The 10,434-nt window shown below is 42.4% G+C and overlaps 2 protein-coding genes across 4 annotated transcripts in view; one reads left to right on the top strand and one right to left on the bottom strand.

Moving 5' to 3' along the window:
* The window catches only part of fam114a2 (family with sequence similarity 114 member A2), an 8,423-nt gene extending 3,908 nt beyond the window's left edge, over positions 1-4,515 (bottom strand). The window contains exons 1-5 of the mRNA XM_020650553.3: positions 4,273-4,515; positions 2,290-2,542; positions 1,921-2,020; positions 1,144-1,245; positions 941-1,044 (exon numbers count right to left, since the gene is read on the bottom strand). Coding sequence (XP_020506209.2) covers positions 941-1,044; positions 1,144-1,245; positions 1,921-2,020; positions 2,290-2,508 — 525 coding nt within the window. The 5' untranslated portion in view covers positions 2,509-2,542; positions 4,273-4,515. The remainder of the gene's footprint in view (positions 1-940; positions 1,045-1,143; positions 1,246-1,920; positions 2,021-2,289; positions 2,543-4,272) is intronic.
* Positions 4,516-5,148: 633 nt separating this feature from the next.
* On the top strand, positions 5,149-8,611 carry LOC109996432 (microfibrillar-associated protein 3-like). Of its 3 annotated transcripts, none has more exons than XM_020650555.3 (3): positions 5,149-5,341; positions 6,012-6,293; positions 7,083-8,611. In XM_020650555.3, the coding sequence occupies exons 2-3, from the start codon at positions 6,059-6,061 to the stop codon at positions 7,799-7,801; spliced, it is 954 nt and encodes a 317-aa protein (XP_020506211.2). In that variant the 5' UTR covers positions 5,149-5,341; positions 6,012-6,058; the 3' UTR covers positions 7,802-8,611. The 3 variants fall into 3 exon arrangements, with proteins under 3 accessions (XP_020506211.2, XP_020506212.2, XP_020506210.2); XM_020650556.3 differs by having other exon boundaries at positions 5,149-5,361; XM_020650554.3 differs by having other exon boundaries at positions 5,149-5,383.
* Positions 8,612-10,434: the final 1,823 nt, after the last annotated feature.

Below are 10,434 nucleotides of genomic sequence, written 5' to 3'. Positions count from 1 at the left end.
TAACCTTCAAAAACTAAACCTGCAGTATTTCTAAACTGTAAACTTCTGGAACATATTTTGATTTTGTTGCTGAAGGTTGAAATGTTTCAGAAAGACTTTTACAGACCAAACAGGTCCCAACATTTCCATAGAAGAATACGGGAAAACTGAATCAGAGCTCGGGCTGTAGTTCAGTAACACGTTATCCTCGCTGTGTTTAAAAATAACAGAGGGATACGTTTCATTACCGTCACAAAAAAAAATAAAAACAATAAAAATGGCGCAGCTATCTTGCCAATATGGAAGCAGTTTAGGCAGCATGATATTGAGTAGTGTTGTAGTCAAGACCACACTAACCGAGACCAAGACATTTTTTAAATTAATGAATAACCATTAATGTAAACTATACTGAATGAAAAAATAAAATAAACAACGATTAAAAAACATGATATAGACAGATCTTGGTTATGTGCAAACACGCATACAATCTTTGATGTGAATACCTGCAGGAGATGATGCACACTTCTTTTTTTTTCATTTAATACTTTTCTACTTCTTTTTTTTATTTCTTTAACAGTATGCTTAACATGACTCTATATGCTTGTAAAAAGGAGGCACAAAGCTCGCTCTGGATGCTTCCTCTGTTATATGCATTTTGAATCTGCATACTGTGTGTACATCTCTATGTATTGTTTCCTTTTCACCACTGGGTGTTAAAAATATGAAAACATGTTGCAAATATGTAAGTACAATGATCGGAAACGTTAATGTATTGCAATAAAAGTATTAAAAATAAAACAAAAAAAAGACCAAGACATTGAGGGATCAAGGCTGAGTCGAGCGTTTGAGTCTCAGTTAGTCTGGTCTTGAGTACAACACTGATGGATGATATATAAAAGATGAGTTCATGCTCATCCGTTCAGTGGAAAACAAAGAGGACACAGAGTGTGTTTCTGCTCACCGTGCTCTGGACGACGCTCGTAAACGACGACAGCATTCCCAACGCACTCCCAACGGCTGCTGATCCCTCTCCAGCGGCCGCGTCGGGCTCAGCGCCGGCTTCACCTGCAGGGGGAAATGAGCGTGACACTCTTACAACAAGCTGAGCACAATGTGCAGGATCTTCTGTGATGTTCAATAATATAAAGTGAAACACGGCCTCACCCTGCTGTTTCTGCTCCTCCTCGACTTGAGCTGAGAGTTCGGTCGGACTCGGGATTCCCAGCGACGTCTCGGCCTTCTCTATCGCCTGACTGAGCCCTTGGCCTGGACAGACACCAGAAGCAAACAGTTTGGTTTGTAACAATAGTGACAGACTGAGAGGTGTAACATGCATGTACAGTTTGTGAGTTCTCAGGTATAATATTAGGTTCCCCCTCGCCCCAAACAGAGATGAGCGACACACCAAACATCTGAGACATCCAAAACATGTTTGAATTCTTCAGTCTTTTCTCATGTTTCCTTTTGTGTGTCCAGCTCGTCTCAATCAAGTAAGGCAGCTTTAAAGCCACTTAACAGACAAGCTCTTTAAATCTTTGATAAGAAGTCTCTGTCAAAAACATTTTCAACGTTGAGCATTTGATTAAATATTCATGAGTCCGACTGGTTTTTAAGATCATTCCCAAAACTGCCTCTCCACCCCCCCTTAAGAGATTTGTTCTATTCTACTCTGAACAGATGAGCAGGGCAACAAGGTCCACCACCAGGGGGCAGTGTTGAACTCCAAAAAGAGGTATGCTAACTTTGCAGAATCTGCTGTTTCTCTTACAGTTGAACAAAGCATGCTGCATTGTTCCTGATAAAGACGATAGGAGAAAATGTCTGAGCCATTCATTTAATGAAAACCTGTTGTAGTATTTCAGACAGATCTCCAGGTATAGCACTAAAAATGACCACTAATCACACAGATATATACTATTTAGGTATGGGGTCCATACTCACCCACTGTGGCCACCGTAGCTGTTGCTGTAGATAGGATGGATTTGCCCCAGCTGCCCCAATAACCCCAACCACCCTGAGACACGGTGGACTCACTGGGAGCCTGAGAGAGGCAGAAAGCAAGAGAAGGGGAGGGGGATCTACATTAGTGCATATCCAGAGGTCTTGTTAGTGCATGTGTGTGAGAAGCATATCTCTTAATAACAGAGTGTAAAAACAGAATTTCCCCTCTGGGAGTGCCGTCTAAAATTTAAGACTTTTAAGACATTTTACGATCTTAGAATGTAAAAAAATCGAATTTAAGAAGTTTTAAGGATCCGCAGGCATCCTGTAATAATTGTTGTGTTATCATAACCATCTCCTCGTCCTTACCTTGGCAGGCTGCTGCTCCTCTACTTTTGGCGTCGGCTCAACCTCCGCTGCAGGTTTGGGCTCTGGTCTCCTCCTGGCTTTCCTCGTCGGGGCCACGTCAGTCAGGGTGTCGGGTGGGGTCGGCGAGGAGCTGTCGGGTGTTTGTGCAGGAGAGACATCGGGACTCTCTGCAGCGACCTCTGGACCCTCTGCGGCTGCTGTAGCTTCACTGTCGGACATCTTTAACGTCCTAGATCATGCATCTGAAGAGAAACTAAACAAAAAGGTGGAACTATTAGCCATTAGGTCAGTATCCAATCAAACTCCTGCACAGCGTGGTGTGTTTATATTTACAGTTAGTGCTTAAGAGAGAGGAAGAGATGAATAGTTGACCTTTTGGCTGATGTTAATCAAAGCCTTAGTGGCCATTATACTTGGTAAAAAAATGATTACAGATCCAATCCGATATCGGTATCGGGCCGATATATTATCATTTCCATATATCGGATATCAGACTCACAGCGCTAATGCACGTCACAGATCAAGAAAGACACCATATCGATATTTGGTGTTTGTTGGTGCTTGTATGACATATTGGGCATGGATGGGTGGATGGATGAATGTTGAGGCTGTTACCGAGTTTATTATGAGGGTCAAAACTTCTCTTCTTAAAACGATCCTGGATATACAGTCAGATGGAAGCGGTGTGAGTAATGTCATTTGCTTTTGTTCTTGTCAGGCGCGTCGTGGCTCCGTCATTCAAGTCCAACAGGCTGGGAGTGGAGAGGTCGATTATCTTGGCAGCTGTGTTTGTAATTTAGGTGAGTTTATTTTGATTGTAGGTGGTAAGTAACTTTGTTAAAAAAAGAAAATAGAGGGACGAGTCACGCAGAATGGGTTGAGTTATTCTTTTGTGAAGTAACAGCAGACGATCAGGGGGTGGAAGACAGAGCTTTGAGCTTATGGGTGACACTTAGTCTTTTCTGTGCACGTTTCTGGAAGTTTAGTTTCTTGTCCATGATGAGTCCTAAGCATTGAAAACTGCTGACCCGTTTGTACTGTTGCATGCATTATCATATTAGAGAAAAATCTGTATGGGAAAAGTGTTCTTATTTCAACTCAGAAACTAGATGCATTCTGTCATCTAAAATCTGTACAGATATTAGTACCAAAAGTCTCATATCTGTCACTTTCTTCTTAAACATACGGAGACCCATAAATTGTCGTTTTGAGATCTTAGTTAAAAAAAAAAAAAAATATATAAATATCTTAGAAAATCTATGAAGTAAAACATCCCAGAGGAACACAGACAGCGTGACCTCTGGGATGCAGGGCAAATTCATCTTACTTTATTTTGTATTGTCCCTCTTTAAGTTAAGATTATTTTTTGGAGCTCTGATGACGATGACGATGTAGATGAAGATGAAGATGTAGATGGTGACGGTGATGATGATGATGATGATGGTGACGGTGATGATGATGGTGACGACAGGATGTGCTGGTTGTTTTGATGGTTGTATCCTTTTATTAATAATGATTTCTTGTCTGTTTTAAGCTAAGCAAATTGTTTAAGCATGACACAGTGATGAAATACAGTTTGTGGTTATCTCCTGTTTGTAACAGAGGGGGGGGGAGGGGTAGTTTAAAGTCCAGTCTGGATAATCTGAAACCTGAACACTCAGATTCTAACATGTTTAAATTAACGTGATGAACTGAACATACTGTACATTTGAATTACATCACCAATCCCTAAGTTAACCCACTTCTATAACACAAGAAATGTAATAACTATATAACAGATACAGACAGGTAAGTCAGGTGAGACATAGCGTGTTAGTAACCTGTTTTCAAGATTTACTTTCAACTAGTTAATGAGTTTAATGAGTCTTTCTTGTTTTTGAAAGTACATGAGTTATATTTGTCACATAAAAAGTAAATAAACACGGTGTAAAAGGTGTAAAAGGTGTAAAAGGTGTAAAAGGTGTAATAAATCTTCTAACTCACCTGTCTCCTGTCAAAGTCTTGATGCTAACCTGTTAGCTTGTTAGCCTGCTGACACTTTGCGCTTCATTCACGAGTCACGACAAACGTTCTTCTTCGTTGTCTGCAGTTTCTAAACGTTAAAACACTTTATTTAACAGTTTACAGATAAACATGTGAGTGTTTATCACTCCTTTTGTTCACCAGGATTAGCCACGTCACAGTTTGTTTTCACTGTACAGAACTAACAAGACACAAAACAAAGCGAGACACTGGAGTTCCGGTTTGTACCTTCAAAATAAAAGGTGGTTTAAGAAACCGTTGACGCTTCAGCAAGATTCTGTAAGATAACGATTTAATTGGATTTACAATTAAAATTAATTTACGTAATTAAAGACACTTTTCTGTAAAAAAAAAAGAAGTACTTTTTATCTGGCGCTTAACGGGTACACAGGCGTTATGGGTTTATTTTGAAGGATAGTGAAAACTACCACTACCGGTATTGTTTTTAACTGCCGTTTGTTAACTTGATAGTTAACAAAACAAGACTTCCGGTTTCAGAGAGAGCTCAAAATAAAACTCTAAACTTCCGCTGACAAATCAAGAAATCCTAAAAATTCATTTTTTAATTAAATTACCTTAATTTAGACATATTCTTCTATATATAAAAAATACAATTAATTTCCACGGTTCTAATTTTCTGATTGAGACATAATATTTATATATTCAAAGCACTTAAATATATAATATAAAGAGGAAGAGGTAACAACATGAGAAAACATTGTGTATCTTAAATAATAAAAAAACAACATTAGGCTTTTTTTGATGCTAATCAATGAAACTAATTAGTTATTTATGTAAACTAAAGTAGAAAAAAAACAAAAGTGGAAGGCGAAGAAGCCACGCCCACTCACTCACACCTGAAGCAGGAAGTGACAGGTGCCGATTGATCGTGTTTGGATCGATCTTTAAAGTTTAATAACAAACCAAACCGGGACTTATTGGATTATCTTTCATCACATATCGATCTACATAAATCCTTTATTTTGACTTCTGGTCGAATTTGTCGTTTGGGTCCAAATCTGAGCATCAGGTGAGAACGACGACATACCTGTGAGTTAAAGGCTTACAGTAGGTGAGTCCATGCAACATCATTATAATCCTCAGGGAGCAGGATGGCTTTATTAACTATCAACCCAAATACTGAATGAAATCAACTTTTATCTACGGAAGCCCTAAGCGGACATGCATCTATAAATTATAATTTAACTACATTTCCCTCAAGATAACGAGCACATTTCTCAACGTATTTATCTTAATCCCTGTTTAATAACGCTGGATTTTCTGTTTTCTTGAGATATCGAGACATCAACACATTAAGAATGAAAAGCAGAAATGTTTTAAAGACATAAAAAGTTAAATTAGTCGAATTTAATTGAACATTTACACAGAAATAAAGTCATTAAAGCAAATCTGAACAATGCGAACAGGCTTCAAAAGTCTCAAAATATATACTGAAATAGCTTTTATTGTTGTTCTAGTTTTGACAGTGTTGAAAAAAGAGCCTAAAAATGAACAAAGGTGGAGAAGAAGAAAAGGCTAAATTCATCTTTATACCTTGAAAGTAAAGAAAGATTTGTGTGTTTTCTTTGTTTATTAAGACTCCATGAAAAGAGGGATGTCCTAAATGTTAGGATTAAACACGTTTGAGTCACACAGAAGTAAGAGTCGCTGCGTGATCGTCTACTCTTCCTGTTCTGCAGGTTTGTCCCGTCTCGATGTGAGCTGGTAGCTGTGACCTCCTCTCAGCATGAAACACCACCTGGCACACCTGCTCCTCCCCGTCCTGCTGCTCTGCTGCTGCACGGCCGACAGAGCGCACAACAAGTCGGAGACATGGCCGGCACAGCTGGCCAGCATCCTCTTCAGCGGGAGCATCGTGGCGAAGGAGGGATCCAGCACGCTGCTGAAGTGTAATGTGACCGCGGGCCCCGATGGCGTCAAGTGGTTCAACCATAAAGGAGCTCTGATGGGAGAGGACGCAGGTGAGGAGGAGGAGAGCTCCGGAAAAAGTTCTTGACGTGCAAACATTTTCTTCCAATTCCTCTGCGAGTTGTCCCGCCACCGCCGGAAGTTTGACCGGCTGTTGGGCCCAAAAACGGCCAACGTTAGCGTCAGGGTTTGTGTTGTCTGAAGCAGCAGTGACCTCCGTCGTCCAATGAGGCGTCTCTGCTTGTCAACATCGTGAGAGATTAACTGTGTACGATCTGCAGAGTCCCTCTGCACCTTTAAGAAAAAGCTAAAGACCCAGCTCTTTCATGAATACCTACTAACTTAATGATGATGGTCTCCATATTATTGATGATGATGATGGTAATGACGATGGTTTTTGTTTGATAACGATGACTTATAAGATGGTTTCTATACTGATTAGAGCTCTCAAGAACTGCCCTCAATGTTGTGCTTTGCCTCTGGTCACTTCCTGTCAGCACCTGTGTGTCCAATCAGACTCAAAGCTGATCGTTTGCTCTTACTCACATTGTTCCCTTTTTTCTAGATCCTTGCTTGTGTTGTTCTTACTCTCTGATAAAAGAGTCTGACAAGTGAATTGTAGAATTGTATGTGTGAGCATGTAAAAAGTCCAGTTAGCATTGTTAGCATCAGCACTAGTTTTGTTACCTGTGCCGACGTACGGGGCTCCAGGTGTGCTTCATCCTGCTGCTCAGCGGTCCGCAGCCGTGGAGACGACTTCTCGTGTTCGACGTTCCCGTTTCCTTCACTTGCATCTGTTCAAACTGAAACTGTCTTTTTTGTGTTTTGTGTCCCGACTCTAGGCGGGAAGTGGCAGATTGAGAAAGACGGCGCCCTGAACATCACCGTGGTCTCCTTTGAGGACCGCGGCCGCTACACCTGCGTCGCCTCCAGCGTTGCAGGAGGGACCGGTAACTGCACCGTCATCCTGCGTGTGGCCCACAATGACAGCGGCTTAGGGCTGTACTTCGTCTGCATCTGCTTGGTGACCTTCAGCATCACCATGGTCCTGAACGTGGCGCGGCTCTGCATGGTCAGCAGCCACCTGAAGAAGACGGAGAAAGCCATCAACGAGTTCTTCCGCACGGAGGGAGCGGAGAAGCTGCAGAAGGCATTCGAGGTCGCCAAGCGCATTCCCATCGTCACCTCGGCCAAGACGCTGGAGCTCGCCAAGGTCACCCAGTACAAGACCATGGAGTTTGCCCGGCACATGGAGGAGTTCGCGCGGAGCATCCCCCTGCCGCCGCTCATCCTCAACTGCCGCACGTTCGCAGAGGAGGGCGTGGAGACGGAGACGCCGGGGCTTCAGTCGGCGGAGCAGCTCAGGAACAGACAAGCTATCGGCCCGCCCTCCTCTGACAGAGCGGGAGGCGAGGAGGACGAGGACGAGGAGGACGAGGACGAGGAGGAGGAGGTGCGTCAGGCTCTGCTGTCAAGTGAAGGCAAAGCGAACGATGGAGGAGGCGTTGATGTCAAAGTGTCGGTCCATGTCGTTTCTGAGACGCTCGACGGTCAGAATTAAGAGGCCGAAGAAGACAGTCGACAATCAACAGCAAAATAACCCGACAAACATATTTAACACGACTGTCACATGACCCTTTATGGTTACCCGGGCAACACGAGTTGAGACCAGAGGACCAAAAGATTCAAGATAATGTAACGACTAACAGAGAACTAAATAATAAAAAAGTTACAGCAATAAAAGCGAAAATAAATAATGATGAAAAGATAAAGATAGATAAAGGCCTCTCATCCAATCACAGCTGGGAACAGCTCCAGCCCCCTGAGACCCCGAACTGGATTAGCGGTATAGAAAATGGATGGATGTTAAAAATGTTTAAAGGACACTTTAAAGGAGCTCATTCATGCACTTGAAATATTTTTTTTCCAAATCTCTTAATTTGGTCTTTAAGAAATAAGAAGTCTAAATTAAAAACTGAGGGAAACGTCTTTAAAACTTAAAAACAAACTTCTTCTTGAGTCTAAGTGGAACGCCGACCTTCCTGTGATAACTGGTTAATGTCAGCCTCCAGATCTCGAGAAATGAACTCGTTATCGCAGGAAAAAGCAGCGACGTCAGATAACGAGAGAAATAAGTCGAGATCTGGAGAAAACAAGCTAAATGTACTCAGGTGTTATCACAGGAACATGGAGTCAAATAAAACGTGTGGATGTGTGTCATGTACTGTCTTCAAACTGTGAATTGTGTTTGTTTCTTGACAACGTGTTTGAATAAATGAAGAGGTGATCTCACAGACAGAGGTAAATGTTTTTGTTGGTCACAGTGAGGGGAAAATAAATCTGAATTAAATAAAGTGAAAAACAAGCAGAAGTTGTTGTTTGATGGTCATTTCTGTTCCTTCAGGTAGTGCAGCTATTGAGCCTCTAGGTGGAGCTGTTGGGTAAAACATCTGTACTGAACATCAGCGTCACTGGAGCTGCATTTAAAACACATCTGAGGGGCTGGTTTGCATTTTAAAAAGCTGGAGGTGGAAACTTGATATTTCTCTTAAAGAGACAGAGAGGAACTCACTGCTAACAGCTCGAGTGTCACCACATTTCATTATTTTATTTAACCTTTAATTATCAGGATGGCCAACAGGGTTCCCCGTGCACAGCCTGTACGTTCTCAGGTGCGCACGGTTGCAGGAACATACCATGACAAATAAAAAATCAGTGGCCCACTGAAGATAACTTTACTGTACGAACAACACGTTTCACCTGTAGCTTCCTCTGGCTCGCCCAGCACTTTAACGATCCAGGTTAGTCCCTTTGATATCAGAGATTTGTCTTTCAGAGGAGGCCTGACCAAGAAGAGCAGCAACAACAAAAACACTCCAATAAAAAGCAAATCAGCCTAAACAGCTGCACACAGGAAGGTTGGTTTCAAGACTCTTCACTCAGGATTTAAACACTTTCAGGGTAACTAAGCTTTGCAGTTTAAATCTGTGAAAGGTGCAGAAAACCTCCAAATAGAATAGAAAGTCTTTTATTACCACCTTCATTTAACACGGTAAGAAACTCGTTGAGATTCAAAATCTCTCTCTTTTTTTTTTTCAAAGATTTATTTTTGGGCTTTTTGTGCCTTTAATGGAGAGAGAGGACAGTGGACAGAGCCGGAAATCAGGGAGAGAGAGAGAGTGGGGAATGAAATGTGGGAAGGGAGCCACAGGCCGGATTTGAACCTGGGCTGCCCGCCTGGAAGACCACAGCCTCCACACATGGGGTGCGCGCACTAACCACTGAGCCACCAGCGCCCCTATGAATCTTTCTTTTAAGAGCGTCCTGGTCGAGACAGGCAGCAGCACAGTTTACAGAGTTTTTCACACAAACAACAGCTGTCCAACAGAAAGCGATGATTCTTTTGACCAATCAAAGGGCTGCAGTGTGTCTAGCTCCGGCTTCAATACGCTTGGCCCGTCAGCAGAGGGGTAGCAGTAAAGTGGCACGGTACAGATCGGTTATTTTGGTATCATTCCCAACTTTTGACAGCGGCAACACCAAGAAATGAGACGGAGAGAAAGAAGGTGGTTTACCAAAAAAGGTTCAAATATAAAAACTTTTTTAAAGGCCTCTGACGTGAGCCTCCAGGTGCGTTCCTCATTGGTCAGGTGGAGGATGTCTGTATTGTAACACGTGAAGTGTCTCTATAATCAGCACAGAGTTAAAAACAGTTTTCACAAAGCGGACACCTTCACTGTTCATTTGACTTCCCCCCGGACTCATCAGACCAAATCAAACTCTGTTCGTCCTACCTGAGAAAATATCCGGTTTTGGAGAGCAGCCGACATAACAACAAACAACCTTGGGCCTCGGCGTTGAATAACTCACAAAAAATCCATCTGTCTTCCTTTTCCTGCGCTCTCTGGAGGCGAGCTTATCTAAATAGAATTGATTGGTGTGAGCGATCATTCATCATGGGCGAGCCAAAGCAGACGTTTAAAGGAGAGAGAGAGGAGAGGAAGGTTTCAGGGAGAGGACGCCATCAGTGACCTCGAGGTAAACTTAAAGAGCGTAAAAGGTTACAGCGTGTGTGTGTGTGTGTGTGTGCGCATGCATGCGTGCGTGTGTGTGTGTGGTAGAAGAACATATGTGAGGGATGTATTTGCTTTAAGGACATTTATTTGATGTGACAGTCGCTCTACACAGTCAGCA

This window comes from Labrus bergylta, chromosome 14 (assembly GCF_963930695.1).
Source record: "Labrus bergylta chromosome 14, fLabBer1.1, whole genome shotgun sequence".
Classification (NCBI taxonomy): Eukaryota; Metazoa; Chordata; class Actinopteri; order Labriformes; family Labridae; genus Labrus; species Labrus bergylta.
The sequence above is the reverse complement of the archived record's forward strand: the minus strand, read 5'-3'. Positions and strand labels throughout refer to the sequence as shown.